Genomic DNA, 15,811 nt, shown 5'->3' on the forward strand with positions numbered 1-15,811 from the left:
TTGGAAGAATGTTATTACAAACATAAACAAAACAGAATAAAACATACCTGGAAAACAAAACAATTGAAATATGGGAAATAAAAAGGATAAAGAGATGGTCCGATGCGAGCTGGAGAACTATGTCGCAGTGGAGATTAAAAACACCTCTCCGAATGCCAGACAGGTTGATGCCATCCAAAAGATGATTTCGCTACCAGAAAGGAATTTTGACGAACTAGTCTCAGACATTGTCAATGAAATGCGAAGAAGGAGTAATGCACTGTCAACAACTCCTGAGACCCCCATGCAGAGAAAGCTCTCTAGAATCCATGAAGATGGATTCAAAAGTCTCATCTTAGACCTCCTTCTAGTAATGAACCAAAGATCCCCGGAAAAAGGATGTTCCTCGGAAAATGTCCATGGGCTTATTGATAATCTTGATAAGCTTATATCCGAACTTAAAGAAGATATGATGAACGAGGACAAAATGGTTCAGGACATATATTCCTCTCGAAACATTTCAGAGAAGCTCATTATGTTCATTGAGTACACCCGGAATGTTTTTGGGCGTAATGAAGAAGATGTCAAGATTCATGAATACATGACAAAAGAAGTCAGAGAGTATTTTGATTCCCAAGCTACCGATGGGCCTGACTTAATGGCTGGTGTAGATGTATTTCTAAAGAAATGTGACAAGTCAAAGTACAGCAATCATCCTGAATATAAATACCATAGAGATAATATCCAGAAGCTGGAAAGTATGGAGTTAGAGCAGGAGGTAAAAAGGAACCTTATAAAAAGCGAAGTGTCACAAATATATTCAATCTTTGTGGCAGAAAACACCAGTCTGAAGAGTGCAGGAGAAAAACAGCTTGAATTGAAGGTTCATGGTCTTGTAGATATCCTGTCTAAGATAAAGTACGAGGCCGAAGAAAGAAGGTCTGTAGATGCTTATGACTACCTTGAAGAAGTGATCAACTCTAGTAAAGACATTCTTGAACTCATTGAAAGCATGAAGTTGAAAAGAAATACACATCTAGATCTGCTGAGAGCCAAAATAGCTGCTCTGGAACAAATACACAATAGAAACGGTAACGAGGAGCCTCTTTTTGCCATGTTTTCAACAATTGAGGCGGTAAAGAAAGCCTTGATGGATATCTCCAACAATCAAAATCAAGGAAATGCTTAGACAAGATATAAATCTGGCAGGGAAAACGGTAAGATATTTAATGGAATAAAATGTTGACTTACAATTTTATTTGAAGCCTCAAATCTTTATGTCTAATTTTGAACTGAGTCGTGCCTTACCCAGTTCATAAAAGTCAAATATCTTAAAGTTCTTTATCGGAAGATTCTTAACCGATATCTCCAGATATGTATCATTTGCAGATCTATTTTTAGAGTTGTATAACACTTTGATTTTGAAGGGGCTTACCTTACTTACCTCCAAATTGGACATACTTGTGAAAAACTCTATCTGAAACTTCCTTTCTTCTCCTCTTACCACATATCCTGGTCTATTGAACTCTTTGTTTGTGTTTTTTTCAAATGCTCCGGATTTCTCAATGTTTAAAATCATATTATTAAACCGAAAAGTGTCTGTCTTGCTGTTAACCTCACTCATCAAAATACTACCATTACAGAATATCTCTGCCAGGAAAAAATAAATGTATATCATGTCTTAAGTTAAGGCACATTCATTTTATAGTTTGGAGTGTTTCATTTCCTTCGAAACATTAGGAAACAACCCGCCCAATACAAATCAAAACACATCTTGTCTGGATAGATGTAACAAAGTTTGTGCTTATGGATTCGGTTTTAACAGCCCATGCAGCAACCGTGGACAGAAAAGTACCGCCCAGAATCCTTACAACAGGTGGTTGGAAATAGGGAGATTGTTGCAGCTCTTAAGTCAATCTCAAGCACAAACAAAATTCCCAACATGCTGTTCTATGGACCTCCAGGGACTGGGAAGACAACATCAATAAGAGCCATTGCAAATAATCTTCCAAGATCATGTGTTCTTGAATTGAATGCAAGCGACGAAAGAGGAATAGCCACGGTGAGAGAAACCATAAAGGAGTTTGCATCAACTTATTCCAAAACGACAAAGTTGGTGATTTTAGATGAGGCAGACATGATGAGTAGAGATGCCCAGAATGCCCTTCGAAGAATAATAGAAGACTTCAGTGCAAATGCAAGGTTCTGCTTAATAGCTAATCATTCAAGAAAGATAATACCTCCCATCCTTTCTAGGTGTACCAAGTTTAGATTTGGGCCTATTGAGGACACAGAAAGCAGAATCAAAGAAATATGCAAGAAAGAAAACATAAAATACTCTGAGGAAGGTATTAAGGGAATCGCAGAGATATCAGAGGGGGATATGCGTAAGGCAGTCAACGATGTTCAAGGAATATCTGTGTCCTTGGGCCCTATCAGTCTGGAAAATGTTCGAAAATTCAATGGAGTTGCTCCTATAGACGTCTACGAAGAGTTGTTTGAGAACCTCAAGACCATGAGTATGGCTGATCTTAGAGTGAAATGCGAAGAATTGAAATATGAGCACGGAATGGATTCCGACGATTTACTAAAAAATTTGAGTAAGATGGTCCGAAAAAGTAACATGAAAGAGAAGATGAGGATACTTAAAGAGATGGGAGATATAGAATACCGAAGAAGCATCGGATGTAGCGAGAAAGTCCAGACAGATGCAATCATTTCTGTATTCTTATTGAATAGAGGCTGACCCCTATGAAGTAGTAAATTTATTAAAACGCCCGTCTTGAGTTTACCAAAGTCTTACAGAATGTCGTAGTATGGAAGCGCCTCAGCCTCTCTTACATCGTATTTGCTTTTTGGGATGTTATTCACAATATTTGAAGCTATCAATGCCAGGACTATCATAATTATGGATCCGAATATCCATAAAGGTAGGTATATTAAGATACTACGGAATCCTGCCAATACAAGAGATAATGTAGCTATATACAGCAGAGGTAAGAGTAGCATACATGCATTGATCTTCAAAGAATATTTCTTCCCGCATATTCCCCAGAGGATTTGCATAAGAAGTAGAAATGGCTTTAAAAAGACAGGAATTGCAGGAACCATTACTAGGCCAAACAATATAGCCCTAATCAACTTTCCCATCATTATGTTCTTCTTTGTTTCAAAAAAGAGCTTGTACTTATTGCTATGGTAATATATGGTATTGACTGTGGACAAGCCCTCGATTCCTAGGAACAAAGCCCCTGAAAAAGAAGTGTTTATGAGTCCATCGACATATGAGGCATAGTTGAACAAATGGAGTGTTGCTCCAATGATTTCCATAGATCGAAATATCATGCTTTTCAACTCAGCTCCCATCCCGTATATCCAGTACAATGCAGAAAGGGATCGGATCATTGGAATGGTTAGAGTTATAGCCGACACCCCAAAAGGAAGAGACATGGCTATGCTGTTATACTCTCCATGTGCAATCATGGGAGGCAGTGCTAATAATGTTCCTAGGTATATTGCAAATGTGACCAGATAGAAGCATATGTTAAGTCTATCAAACATTCTTGTTACAATATATGAGTCTTTGTTGTGGAGAAGAAGCTGCACCGACACCTCGCCAAATATGTCATAAAAATCTCTTTTATATCTGTCTTTCAATATTGTGTATGCCTTGTTGATCTCTGCAAACTTGTCTGGGCTTATCTCGCTCTTATTCTGAAAATATGTTCTTACAAGAAATCTGTAGGACTTTTCCACACTCTCTTTTGTAGCATTCTTTGGGACCTTGAGCACATCGTAGAGACTCATTTGAGGGGATAGAAGGAAGAATTAAAGAAAGACCCTTCCCAACTCTTCTAGTTGCAAAAAATTTACTCCTCGATGCCAAGAAGTGATACGAAGAAAAGCAAAAGGAGAAAGAATAGGAATAGATTGAAAACAAAAAGAGCTCAGGAATTTGGCCCAAAGGGAATCGACCAGGTAAAAGAACAGATTGAGGGTCAGAAGGAAATAGATTACGATCCAGAACTTCCAGGACACGGCCGGTTCTACTGTTACGAATGTGATAGACACTTTATTTCGGAGAAGGTCCTTATTGAGCATAGGAGGTCGGGGACACACAAAAAAAGAGTTAGGGATATGAGAGAAATCCCTCATTCCCAGAAAGACGCGGAGTGGGCTGTTGGATTAATATGATCCTTATACAAATCTTACTTTAAAACCTGGTTGTATCCACGGTATCATTTTAATTCGTCTAGGCCTTCAATCTCAAGCCAACCAATGTCTCCATCTCCCTCCAGAATTGAGAGATTGATGCTATTTTCCTTATCACCTTCTTCATCTACATCATTTGAAGCTTTTCTCCTTGTTCTCTTGAATGGAAAGATAATTCTTGCAATGTTATATGAATTAGAACGTAGAAATAAAACCATATCTTCAAAAAAGGTAGTAAAAAAGGCACTGTTCCAGCATCGGTGTCTTTCAAATACATCGCGCCACGTCTTCATCAAGACTAGGAATGAAGGCTTATAAAAGTACCTCTTGTCGACAAAAGAATATATGTTAGAAAGAAGCCTCAATATCTTTGCGGTGTTGCAGTCTTGGAAACATTTTCCCATCCATTCATCTTCTCTTAATCCCCCTACCGAACAGTCTGACTGGCTATAGGCGCATTCCTGAAAACATGAGCAATCTACATAACTATACTCGAGTAGACTAAATATTTTTCTTATTTTGTTCTCATTGAACTGCTTCTTGTCTAGGTTCCAATCAAAGAGATAATAGTAATTATATAGTACTAATCCACATTCCATAACTATATTGGTGTCCTTACATTCCAATAGTTTTGCTACATGAATCATTAGATCCGAGTCTTCTATCTTATCTAAATAAAGTATCGCCTTCGAGGATTTTCCAAGACTCTCCAGCATTTTCCTATACAGCCTGATGGCTAAGTAACTCCCACTATTCACTAGTTCCTTAAGTCCAGATGACCCGCACAAGAAGAGATAATCCCATTCGCAATAGTTCATGAGATGTAAATTCTTATCCAATCCCAAATCCAATAGGTCAAAGAACGTAGTATTGTAAATATCATCAAATATGTTCTTAAGAACTGGCTGCCCTACTTTGTGAAGGGAAGAAGGCTTCCTAAAGGTAAAATGCATTTTATCCTTGAAGACCACTTCAGAATCAAAATGCCTTCTTTTTATTTCGTGCATAATGCCTTCACCTCTGTCCTCTTCATACTTCCCTCTTGCTTCGTATACCTTGTATTCAAATATCAAGGAATACAATCTTGCGGTCTCCGAAGAGACAAGAGAGTTCAGAAGAATAAAGAATCCGCAGTCATATAGCACACCTGGAAACAGAGAACTCTTCTTGATGGCCTCGCAACAGAAGGAAATAACATACTGGGGACTCTCCATAGACTCATACAGAATCTCCGACAACAAAAATCCACCCTTTCTTGTCATAAACAGCACTGGAAGCCTGGAGTTAGGGAGCTGCAAGATCTTTATTGCTAGTCCAAATGCTTTCTGTCTATCTTTGGAATTTCTTATAAGATAAGGAAAATTCCTTTCAATGAATTTCCAGTCATCTAGAAGACTCAAGAGAGATGGATCCTCATCAGTAAGTGATATTATCTTCTCGAGGGATTCTTCATGCTCTCCCGACAAACCTCCTTCGTTCACCAAGGACTCATTAAGAATAAAGAGCACTCCCCTTGCTTCGTCTTCTTGCATCAACCCTTATAATTCATAAAACCAATATGAGACTTGGATTTCTTTAAATCTTAAAAAAGATTTTGGCAGAAAGACCAATAAAGTATTTTATTAGAGCATGAACATGTAGAAGCATGTTTTTTCCACCAAGTAACACAACACTATATCCATCACTAACACACTATAAACAAATACCTTTACATTGCCCATGTCAACAATTTCCATCTTTGCTCGAAGTTCGTCGTTATTCCCCATCACGAGTTGATGTATAAAAAGGAGCAAGATAGTAAGACATCCAAGTAGCTTTTTGTTTTCCACCAAGCTTTCTCTAAAAGGCCTTCCTATGTAGTTTACAAGAAACGTCGATATCTGCTGTGTTGTCGATAGGAAGAATAGAGCAGAGTTCATTAATGAAGGAGAAAACTTTTCGTTGTACACAGGCGTCTCTACATCCCTTATTCTTCTTATCATGATAAAGAAGGAAGCTATATGAACGATAACCTGGAGAACAACAGAGGAGATGATGTACGAGTTGATTATGTTTGTCAAGGGCCTTTTTTTGCTTATTTCCTTAAGAGGCTGGCTTTGGGTCAGGAACATAAATGCAAATCCAATGAGGAGTCCAGAAACAGTCAACTGCACATCTCCATATCTAACACCCATGCAATCCAAAACACTCAAAGAGAATGCACTGACAAGGGAATTCAATGCCAGAATCTTGTACATTTGAATGGTTGTTACCAAGGCACTTCTTCCTTGTCTTATGATATCAAGAACAGAATCAAGCGACCCTGTCTTTGCTGTAAATGGCGCTGCAACACTTGCATCTCCAAGATTGATCTTCTCTTCTCCTATATCTTTTGAAAGACTTTCCATAATGTTCTCCTCCTTGGTTTTTTCCTTTTTCTCCTTGCGAACAATCACCGGTGCTTCCATAAGAGCTATTCCCACATGGGCACTCTTTAGTGCTCCAACATCATTTGTCCCATCCCCACACATCAGTGTGTACTTTCCCATCTTGTTGTATTTCTCAATGATCTTCTCTTTGTGAATAGGATCGGCCCTAGCAAAAATCGATATGGATGGAAATTCATCACTTTCTAATACCTTATCTATTTCTGCTCCTTCTACAGCTTTTGTAGATATCCCGATCTTTTTGGAAACATTCCTTGCAGTTAGCACATTATCTCCAGTTATCATTATCACTTTATGCCCTGATATATGAAGAGCCTCAATTGTTTCTCTTACATCCTTCTTCAATTTGCAGTCAAACAAGACAAATCCTGCGAAAGATAAACCTGATTCCATGTCTTTTCGGACATATTTGTCTTGCTTACTGGTAGGCTTGAACCCAAGTGCAAGCACACGATACCCATCGGCTGCATATTCCTTATAGTCATCATAGAAGTCGGGTACAGAACTTAGATACTCCTTGACAACTTCGGGAGCTCCCTTCATCCCAACAAATCTCTTTCCTTCTTTCTCCACCACCACTGTCATTCTCTTTAGTTCCGAGCAAAAGGAGTATGTCTTAAGAACTTGGTACTCAAAGCATTTGCTCCCTAGTGACTTCTTGTTTTTTAAGTATTCATAAGTACTTGTTTCTAGAGGGTCACCCGTTACTTTCCCTTCAAGTAATAACAAAGAATGACAGCTGGAAAGTACATCAGTTGAGTTTTCTGTCTCATGCTTAATCCCCGCAACTTCCATAACTGTTTCTGTTAATGTTCCAGTCTTGTCGAAGCAGCACACATTTACCTTTCCGGCATACGGAATTCGAAAGGGCTCCAAACAATAAACTCCCTTTTGAATAAGAGCCCGGACACAACTGTTGACTGCCATGCTTAACTCCATTGGAAGTTCTGTGGGAACTACATTTGTTAAAATCAAAATTACTTCCAAAAGTAGTTTGTAGTTGGATTTCCCCATCTTCTTTCCCTCTTTATATGCATAGAATGACGCAATAATTGCAAACACGAGGAGGGCAAATATAAAAATAAATGCTTCTCTGTCGTTCACAGTCACCTCTTCTGTACACATCATTTTCCTTACAAGCCCACCTTTTTCAGTTTCAAACCCCGTATGAAGTACAAAACACACTAAAGGAGAGTCTTTTATCATCACTATCTCCGTTCCTGCATACAGGATATGTTTTTTATCTTTACTCCTGTCAAATGTATCTTTTGGATTTCTTTCGGAAATATCTTCCTTTGCAAGAGGAACAGATTCTCCAGAAAGCATTGCCTCGTTCACTGCACAAGACCCCTTAACCAGCAGAAGATCGCAGGGGACACTCATAGTAGATTTGATTCTGATAACGTCCCCAGGAAATAAATCCTCAGATGATACAGTTTTATCTTCGCTCTTTCTGCATGATCTACTATCATATAAGACCTCGACATTAACCTTGGCATGACTCATCTTTTTGAAGTGTCTGGCCGTAACCATTCTTTGAAAAACAAGTCCAGACTCAAGAACAACTAACATCACAAGACTGAATATCGCTTGGTAGACGTACTCGTCAAGACACCAAAGAAGCCCTGAAAACACTTGGAATACAAACAGCGGAGACACAGCATGCTGTAAAAACAACTGGAAAAAAGATGGAGGTACAATATCAAACCTATTCTTTTTGAAATGTTTCAGAAGCCCAGATTCAACAAATTCTTCCTTTCTCTCTTGCCATTTCTCATAATATTCAAAAGGCCTTTTTGTATCAGCTCGGAGTCTAACAATCTTTTCACCAGTTAAGAGATATCCAGACTTTTCAAATTCAAAAGCTCCGTCACTGAGTTTACACAGGGAACCTAGGTACTGTATATAATCTCCCTCGGTGTTAAGATCCATTGAAAATAAGATATGAACTCGGTCAGACCAGAATGTCGATAGAAACATCGTTCCAGAGAGTAGCAATGTAAACACAATCACCACCTGGGGATAGTTGCTTTTCAATGCTAGAACAGGGAGGAAGTACAGAGGAGCTACGTACGCTCGCTTGTAGAATGGCTTTTCTTTGTATATATTGTACATTTCAAGGGCTTATTTTCGAAAATATACTAAAGACTCAAAATCTATTTGAAACATCCCCCTGGTATGTCTGCTGATATAGAAACATTCTATGGTGGATCAATTCTGGCCATTGCAAGTGACGAGGCTGTCGCTATAATGAACGACAAACGTCTTGGAATGAGCTCTATAACAGTTTCCAAGGACTTTACTCGGATCCACAAAATAGGCCCAAGGTTATATGTGGGACTTCCCGTATTTGTCCCAGACACACAGGTTCTTCTCAGAAGCATAAGAAAGAATTACAACTTATTCAAATTGGAGGAGCAAAGAGAGATGGAGCCTGAAGAGCTTACAAGTATGATTTCATTTCTTTTGTATTCAAAAAGAGAAGCACCATACATCACCTCTCCAATAGTTGCAGGGCTGAGAAGCGATGGTAAGCCGTACATCTCGGGGATGGATAGTATCGGATCTATAACATCTCCTCGAGACTTTGTAGCAGCCGGAACTTCTGAAGAGAATCTTATGGGAATTTGTGAGGCTCTCTACAGGCCGGGTATGGACGAGGAAAACCTGTTTGTAACATGTACTCAGGCATTCCTCAATTCAATTGACAGAGACGCTCTGTCGGGATGGGGTGCAGATTGTTATATCATAAGCAGGAACAAGGTTACTAAGAGACCGATTAAAGGAAGATGTGATTAGTTTGGAATTGAAGCTCTGTTTTTATAATCGTTGTAAATATTGGATTTTCGGGGGCCCTTTTTAACTAAGATGCCTAGGCTTGGGAGGATTCTAATGTATGCACTTATTTTCATCTTTAGATCTTATGACGTCCCATCGCTCTGTTACAACTACTATGACCCAGAATCATGCTACCAGCAGGAGTTTCTAAAGCCTTCTCCCATCCCAACGGTATATCAAGTAGTACCAAGGAAGTATTTTGTTTACGTTTCAGGAGTATGTGACTTTATAGTCTCAAGGCTGATAAATTCGGAAAAGTACTTCATATACTCTTCCCTTCTTCCAGCAGATGCAATATCAATGGAAAACCTTCTTCTTGTGATGTTGGAGAAGGGCTATAGAGATATTGCAGGCTTCTTCCTGGCGAATCTAAGTATATTCTATGTCCCTATTCTTACCGCCTCGAACCTGTATGTCTTGTCTTATCTCTATCCGGCATACAAAAAGGATTACGAAAATGCACACAAGCCTTCATTAAGTATCACCTGGTTTTTCCATCTGAACATTTTTTCACAGTACAGTAGGTATTTCTATGATATGTTCTATGTCCTGATGATTTATCTCTTCAGCATTGTTCCTGAAGAACAGAAGATGGAGATTATTTTACTATTCAAGCCATCTAACTACAAGAGTTATCTCTTGTACATGGCAGAATCCCCATTGTTCCACTTTTACACACTCATTTTCGTTCTGGAAAATTATGTACAACTCCTGTTCAGGATCTATGGCATAGGGAACCCCAACTTCCTCAATTGGTCGTACCTTGCATTCACATGTTTATTTATCTTTGAAAGGAGATGGATAATGTTAATGAAAGAGCCTTACAAAAATAAGGACCAGGAAAAGGCTTCTGGTTGTTCCCACCAGCTCTAGAATAAAAGTAGAGTAGCTGTCTTTAATAATACTTTATTCCTAGCTGGACTCCTCATCGACACCGCTGTCCTCATCCAGGTCATCAGTATCGTCATCATCTTCAGACATGTCATCGTCAACACTGGAGTATCCAGAATCTTCATCGGAACTATCATCAGAACCAATCCCGGAATCGCTGGAGCCGTCGGTGTCCTCATCGGTGTAATCCGAGACATCTGTGGTTGAAGTGGTTTCTTCCTCGCTTTCAAGCTCCTTCTTAGATTTTTCGGCTGCCTTCTTTTGTCTTGCTGGACACATATTTTAGGGGATCTGTCTTTTTCTAAAGTAAATTTTTCAAACTTTCCAGAAAATTCATACCTACAACACAAAATCATGCCTGAATTTACACTCCAAAAACACTTTATTCAAAAATTTCTTAGTGCCTTTCATTTACATCCTCCTCTCGAGTTCTTTCTCTGTCCTCAATCTCTTCAATCATCTTCTGATACTCTATCGCCATCTTCTTGTCTTTAACTTCTATGGCTCTATCTCTCTTCTGGATTAATTCTATCTTAAGGTGTGTAACACCTCTTCTCTTTGGATACACTTCGTCTTTGCAGGTAACCATCTTGCTTATTTCCTCATCACTCAACGCCCTATTCATTGTCTTCACAAGTTTTTCGTATCCCTCTTTAACCTTAGACATCGGCCCAATCTTGAAGGATCTCCACACATCTTCGTACTCCTCTCTGAGTAGAGGAGAATTGCTTATGTTCTCTATTCTAAAGTTCTTGTATGTTCTGGTCCCTGTAGATATCTCCAAGTATCTGTTTGTTTTAACTTCTTTTCTGTCAATCCGGAGGCTGTAAACTTCTCCTTTACTTACCCCAACTATCTTGACAACAAGATACAGTCCATTAATTCTTGCTCTTGTGAAATGTCCAACAAACTCGTCGAAAAATGGCTTGAACACATTCCTTGCAATCATATCCCTATTCACTATGCATAAGGAAAATTCTGAAAAGTCATCTATATCAGAAGTACTCTTCTTATCTGCAGAAGGCACCTTCCTTTTCAACCCTTGTGTTTTCTCTTCCAACTCCTTCTTTTCTTTGAATTTCTGCAGCTCCACATGCCTCCTGTAAAGTATCTCTTCTCTTTTTGTTTCAGGCATCTCAAGAAGTGCTTTCCTATCTTCTTCGGACTCATAAAGCTCTTCCCTATCGAAATTCACATGTCCAGATGACTTGTATCCATCTCTCATTGGGGTATCCTGCTTGAGTACGTAATTCTTCAGCAAATATTGGCTCAAGTATACCTTCCTACCCTCGAAAATGGTACTTCTAGCAAAAAAGAAGACCTATATCTGTCTACATGTGCTAAATACTATTATACTCACAGCCATTTCGGCAATCCATGAGAAAAGGTCCTCTCTTAGGAACTTACAAGACAAAATAGAAGTAAGAAAGTCAATAATCGACCAGAAGGTGTATACAAAACTTTTTACTAAAATTGCAGAAGGAAACTACATAGTCGTCCAAAGAGATAGCAAGCTTTTAAAATATCTTGGGAACACTAATCCTCTTTCAGATCTCTATTTAATCGGGAAATATGGGATTCCAAAACATATTTCTTTGGAGGACATTCCTTATCTTGAAACTGAAGCTCGATACTTCTTTATAGAAATCAAAGATATTCCAATCCACAGGATATTTGTGAAGCAGAACCTTCATTCTTTTATGTATATAAAGGGTTTTAATCTTGGTCCAGACAAAGATGAAATCGACCAAATGGTGAAGATTTCCCAGGAATGCTTGAGGGCTTTTGATCGAATAGGGAATATAGAAATGGCTGCCAAAGACATGATAGTCAAAATTCGTAAGGTAAACCCTTTCGAACTTTTCATCAACCATTCAGAAGGTTTCACCATAATGAAATCAATATTCAACCACAGGAACGAGTTTCTGGAAGACTTGAAAGTTCACTTTGTAAAATTCATGAGCTCGATCTTTTTTGGAATGAAAACATCCTCCTTCTGCGATGCCTATGTAAAGAGCATTATCAGCTATTTGGAAAGGGAAAATATCCTTGCTATAGCTCCGTCAATCAAGGAATATCCAGAATTAATCCACCGCTTATTTCCATACAAAATCATCTCAACCTCACCTAATATTCTTCACGAGGAATTGATTGTGGGAGGAATCTCCTTGGATGGCATTTTGCAAGATAAGTATCTAAGGGAGCTTTTTAATCTTGGGAAGATCAAGGAAATAACAAGAGGAGGAAGCAGGTTTATATTTACAGGCCATATATCCATTGACAACCAAAAAGGAAAATACAACGTTAGTTTCGTATAGGGTCTTGTTTATAAATCAATTAAACTATCCCATTCTCGTTGTGTTTCCTCGGTTTATTTCCTTCTCATCTCTTTCTTCATCTCTCTTCAAAAGCTCTTCTCTCGAGAGATTGTTGCTTGAGGAGTCTTCGGGCTCTTCCTCTCGACTAGAAGTGGAAGGTCCTTTTTCCATCCCCAGCATTATCTTTTCTGCAAACTCATCAAGTGTCATCGTAGGACTGTTTCTTCTAGCTAAAAAGTCTGAAATTCTTCCTTGAGAATCAACTTTTATACATTCGATTCCCTTCTTTTTGTAAGATTCCTTATCCTTCTTTTCTTGAAGGAGCATGATTTCTCTGTTGAGATGCTCAATATTCTTCATTGACATAATGTAGAAGTATTCCAACAGTCTCATGATCCACTCTCTATCTTCCCAGTCTATGAAGTCATATCTAAACTCTCGGATCTTTCGCCACAGCTTTATTTTATTGTCTCTCCCGCTTGTCCTACACAGCTCTATAGTTTCTTCCTCAACAAGCTTCAGATATTCACAGTCCTCGCAATACTCCTTAAAAAGTTTCAGTCCCTCATATTTATTCCCCACCTTATCATTTACAACTCCCCTAATATAAGGAGAGGTGCAGTTCAACAGATCTGATGTAGATAGCTCATGGAGGTCTTCTCCATCCCCTTCTGTATATTGCATTTCCCCAACCGCTTCTATGTCTCTGTTTTCAAGTACCCTAACAATAAGTTCCTTTATGTTCATAATCCAGGGACTAAGATATCCACAAATCTTGAAGGTACATCCCCAAAACTGGATGTCTCACGCTACCATATAGATATTAAGTTTATTTCTCATTAAGTGTGGATTCAATCTCCTTAACTATATCAGGAATCATAGAGAAAAGCCTCTCGTTCGCCCTCAAAAAATCTCGAACATTCAAAAGAAATTTGTAGTTACTTTCCCCAACATCTCCAGAAAACCCAAATTCCTCGTGGAAGGAAGCACTAAAAAGGGACAAGCCTTGGGAAAACAATTCCGAAAGATTCTTATTCAAAACCACTTCGTACACTTCCTTTATCTCTTTGGCGCAGTTCAACAGCCTGATTGCACTAACATAATACCTCAATGTTGGGCCGTTGATGTTTAGTTTCTCTTCGTTGGACACTTGTCTATGGAAACACAATATCTTCGGAACGAAGGGTGCTTCCAACTCTCCCACTTCAATTGACATCAATAAAAGAATTCCAACAGATGGGTCAATATCCTTTGTTAAAGTCATGTCGGGATGTATAACATGACCAAAGGATTCTTCTGAACCTAATCCTTTTCCGGATTCCTTTTCTTTCTGGCCTTCGTTTCTCACTCTTGATAATGAAGATTCTACCAGCTTTATAAATTGAGGATCCTTATCTACGTTCTTTATCTTTCCCATAATTTGTAGTATGTCTCTAGAAATCCTGTTCATGAACAAAGACTCATAGAACCCAGGCGCAAGCTTTGCTCCTACAAGTTTCTCCAGATTCCGTGGAACATGATCCTCTGAGTAGGGTTGCACGCATCCCAAGATCTTCATCACCGGAAGATATGTCACTAGCATAAGACCTCGGAGAAACTGGTCTGTGTATTTCTTCCCACTTCCTTCATCACAAGTGTTTTTGATCATCTTCAGAAGGTCATCCGACTCCTTTATCAAACTAAAGACTGCATTGAAGCTAAAGTCGGTAGCACACTTTGGCATAGTCGGGCAAAAGTCGCATCCGAGAAGAAGACCAAGCGCTGCAAACATCTTTGGGCTGAGGTTAAAAAATTCGAGGAATCGGCTCTTATGGAATACATCCAGACATGGCTTTCCAGATCCATCCGACATGTCGAGTATAATCTTGTCAACACCATCAAATAGAAGGACATCCGACTTTCCAAACACATATGAGCATGCCTCGGCACTCATAAAATATGCACATTGGGCTGTTGCAGAATAAGGTGCAGTGATAACCACTACCCCATTCTCCTCAAGTATTTTATTAGCTATATCCATCTCGTTCTTTTGTGTGATAAAATTTCTCCAAAGCTTTCCTGCCTTTCTATAGTTCTCTTGTTTGTACTCCCTCAGGCCTTCATTCAACAGAGCATCAGAGTTTCCAGATAAAGCTCCTTGCTGCCTATTAAACCCCATTCCATCCCAAACCCATATTAAGTCCACTTCGTTTTCGTCTCTGAACTCCAAAAGTCTTAACAAAGGTTCCTTAATGGCATCTTCGGTTCCAAGCACCAAGCCCTTGCAAATGCTCGGTACATCGACGTACTTTCGGAGAAACCAATTTCCGTCAATGCATATTCTCATTTTCTTGAATGCCTTTTGCGGGACTTTTAGAAAAAAATTCTGTCCGGGGTGCTTTCTTACCTCTTCTAGACCTCTTATCGGCATCTTTGGGGTTTCTACGATTCAGAAAGAAGAAATCAGGAAATACTCAGCATAAAGCTACACCAATTAATAATATTTAATGGACACACAGAACTGGAAGGTCTACCAACCCAAAGAGAGAAGTTTTCCAATAACAAAGAACATTATCTCTACAAAGCTCATATACATGCAAAACCTAGACAAAATTATCTTTCTGATGTGCTTTCTCATCCAAAGAAGTTTGCTAAGAAGATATATATCCACGGCATTGTCTATCGCCACCTCTCTTCCTGAGATATATCTATTCATGGAATGTTTTAGATAGATGGTTTCTTTTGGAATATTTAAGGGAAGCTTTACTGCTACTACTGCATCTTTCCAAGAGCTCACACGTAATACAGCAACATCGCACAGATTAGATATTTTTCTTGCTACGTGGGAATAGAAACCGTCACCCCTAACATCCACAATAACTACCCAATTTCCCTTGCTGAGCCTTCCAAAGCTTCCATGATCTATAAAAACACACTTATGTGGTTTTCCGGAGATGTCTACTTCAGCAATGGACAGAGAGTCTGGATTAGAGCTCTGGAGCATGTAGACTACCGCAGCTGCTAGGCATTCAAAAAAGCCTTTCTTGTTGGGCTTAAAGATTTTCATTTCTGCTTGGGAGGGAGAAAATAACAACCTGAAGAATGAAGAAGTCTTCTGTACACTCTCTACTATGGTTGTGTACATGATGTTAAATTAAGTGATATTCT

At 39.0% G+C, this 15,811-nt stretch overlaps 15 protein-coding genes across 15 annotated transcripts; 6 read left to right on the top strand and 9 right to left on the bottom strand.

Annotated features, from left to right (window-relative positions):
* Positions 1-70: 70 nt before the first annotated feature.
* Eint_020190 (uncharacterized protein) lies at positions 71-1,168 on the top strand (the record flags this gene model as incomplete). Its single annotated transcript, XM_003072334.1, has 1 exon — positions 71-1,168. The coding sequence occupies one exon, from the start codon at positions 71-73 to the stop codon at positions 1,166-1,168; it is 1,098 nt and encodes a 365-aa protein (XP_003072380.1).
* Positions 1,169-1,246: 78 nt separating this feature from the next.
* Positions 1,247-1,657, bottom strand: Eint_020200 (uncharacterized protein; the record flags this gene model as incomplete). Its single annotated transcript, XM_003072335.1, has 1 exon — positions 1,247-1,657. One exon carries the CDS (start codon positions 1,655-1,657, stop codon positions 1,247-1,249), a length of 411 nt encoding a protein of 136 aa, XP_003072381.1.
* A 150-nt stretch (positions 1,658-1,807) lies between these two features.
* On the top strand, positions 1,808-2,725 carry Eint_020210 (DNA replication factor C small subunit; the record flags this gene model as incomplete). The annotated part of the gene is made up of 1 exon (XM_003072336.1): positions 1,808-2,725. The coding sequence occupies one exon, from the start codon at positions 1,808-1,810 to the stop codon at positions 2,723-2,725; it is 918 nt and encodes a 305-aa protein (XP_003072382.1).
* A 53-nt stretch (positions 2,726-2,778) lies between these two features.
* Eint_020220 (DnaJ-like N-terminal domain-containing protein) lies at positions 2,779-3,786 on the bottom strand (the record flags this gene model as incomplete). Its single annotated transcript, XM_003072337.1, has 1 exon — positions 2,779-3,786. The coding sequence occupies one exon, from the start codon at positions 3,784-3,786 to the stop codon at positions 2,779-2,781; it is 1,008 nt and encodes a 335-aa protein (XP_003072383.1).
* Positions 3,787-3,858: 72 nt separating this feature from the next.
* Eint_020230 (U1-like Zn-finger-containing protein) lies at positions 3,859-4,173 on the top strand (the record flags this gene model as incomplete). The annotated part of the gene is made up of 1 exon (XM_003072338.1): positions 3,859-4,173. The coding sequence occupies one exon, from the start codon at positions 3,859-3,861 to the stop codon at positions 4,171-4,173; it is 315 nt and encodes a 104-aa protein (XP_003072384.1).
* A 44-nt stretch (positions 4,174-4,217) lies between these two features.
* Positions 4,218-5,723, bottom strand: Eint_020240 (uncharacterized protein; the record flags this gene model as incomplete). The annotated part of the gene is made up of 1 exon (XM_003072339.1): positions 4,218-5,723. The coding sequence occupies one exon, from the start codon at positions 5,721-5,723 to the stop codon at positions 4,218-4,220; it is 1,506 nt and encodes a 501-aa protein (XP_003072385.1).
* A 90-nt stretch (positions 5,724-5,813) lies between these two features.
* Eint_020250 (P-ATPase-V) lies at positions 5,814-8,732 on the bottom strand (the record flags this gene model as incomplete). Its single annotated transcript, XM_003072340.1, has 1 exon — positions 5,814-8,732. One exon carries the CDS (start codon positions 8,730-8,732, stop codon positions 5,814-5,816), a length of 2,919 nt encoding a protein of 972 aa, XP_003072386.1.
* A 63-nt stretch (positions 8,733-8,795) lies between these two features.
* Positions 8,796-9,416, top strand: Eint_020260 (20S proteasome subunit; the record flags this gene model as incomplete). Its single annotated transcript, XM_003072341.1, has 1 exon — positions 8,796-9,416. One exon carries the CDS (start codon positions 8,796-8,798, stop codon positions 9,414-9,416), a length of 621 nt encoding a protein of 206 aa, XP_003072387.1.
* A 69-nt stretch (positions 9,417-9,485) lies between these two features.
* Eint_020270 (uncharacterized protein) lies at positions 9,486-10,328 on the top strand (the record flags this gene model as incomplete). Its single annotated transcript, XM_003072342.1, has 1 exon — positions 9,486-10,328. The coding sequence occupies one exon, from the start codon at positions 9,486-9,488 to the stop codon at positions 10,326-10,328; it is 843 nt and encodes a 280-aa protein (XP_003072388.1).
* A 39-nt stretch (positions 10,329-10,367) lies between these two features.
* Eint_020275 (uncharacterized protein) lies at positions 10,368-10,625 on the bottom strand (the record flags this gene model as incomplete). The annotated part of the gene is made up of 1 exon (XM_009163556.1): positions 10,368-10,625. The coding sequence occupies one exon, from the start codon at positions 10,623-10,625 to the stop codon at positions 10,368-10,370; it is 258 nt and encodes an 85-aa protein (XP_009161820.1).
* Positions 10,626-10,743: 118 nt separating this feature from the next.
* On the bottom strand, positions 10,744-11,571 carry Eint_020290 (transcription factor; the record flags this gene model as incomplete). The annotated part of the gene is made up of 1 exon (XM_003072344.1): positions 10,744-11,571. One exon carries the CDS (start codon positions 11,569-11,571, stop codon positions 10,744-10,746), a length of 828 nt encoding a protein of 275 aa, XP_003072390.1.
* Positions 11,572-11,641: 70 nt separating this feature from the next.
* Positions 11,642-12,664, top strand: Eint_020300 (uncharacterized protein; the record flags this gene model as incomplete). Its single annotated transcript, XM_003072345.1, has 1 exon — positions 11,642-12,664. One exon carries the CDS (start codon positions 11,642-11,644, stop codon positions 12,662-12,664), a length of 1,023 nt encoding a protein of 340 aa, XP_003072391.1.
* Positions 12,665-12,688: 24 nt separating this feature from the next.
* Positions 12,689-13,411, bottom strand: Eint_020310 (uncharacterized protein; the record flags this gene model as incomplete). Its single annotated transcript, XM_003072346.1, has 1 exon — positions 12,689-13,411. The coding sequence occupies one exon, from the start codon at positions 13,409-13,411 to the stop codon at positions 12,689-12,691; it is 723 nt and encodes a 240-aa protein (XP_003072392.1).
* An 82-nt stretch (positions 13,412-13,493) lies between these two features.
* On the bottom strand, positions 13,494-15,074 carry Eint_020320 (M2 dsRNA satellite propagation-like protein; the record flags this gene model as incomplete). The annotated part of the gene is made up of 1 exon (XM_003072347.1): positions 13,494-15,074. The coding sequence occupies one exon, from the start codon at positions 15,072-15,074 to the stop codon at positions 13,494-13,496; it is 1,581 nt and encodes a 526-aa protein (XP_003072393.1).
* A 99-nt stretch (positions 15,075-15,173) lies between these two features.
* On the bottom strand, positions 15,174-15,788 carry Eint_020330 (uncharacterized protein; the record flags this gene model as incomplete). Its single annotated transcript, XM_003072348.1, has 1 exon — positions 15,174-15,788. The coding sequence occupies one exon, from the start codon at positions 15,786-15,788 to the stop codon at positions 15,174-15,176; it is 615 nt and encodes a 204-aa protein (XP_003072394.1).
* Between the last annotated feature and the right edge of the window lie 23 nt (positions 15,789-15,811).

Source organism: Encephalitozoon intestinalis, chromosome II (genome assembly GCF_000146465.1).
Source record: "Encephalitozoon intestinalis ATCC 50506 chromosome II, complete sequence".
Lineage (NCBI taxonomy): Eukaryota > Fungi > Microsporidia > Unikaryonidae > Encephalitozoon > Encephalitozoon intestinalis.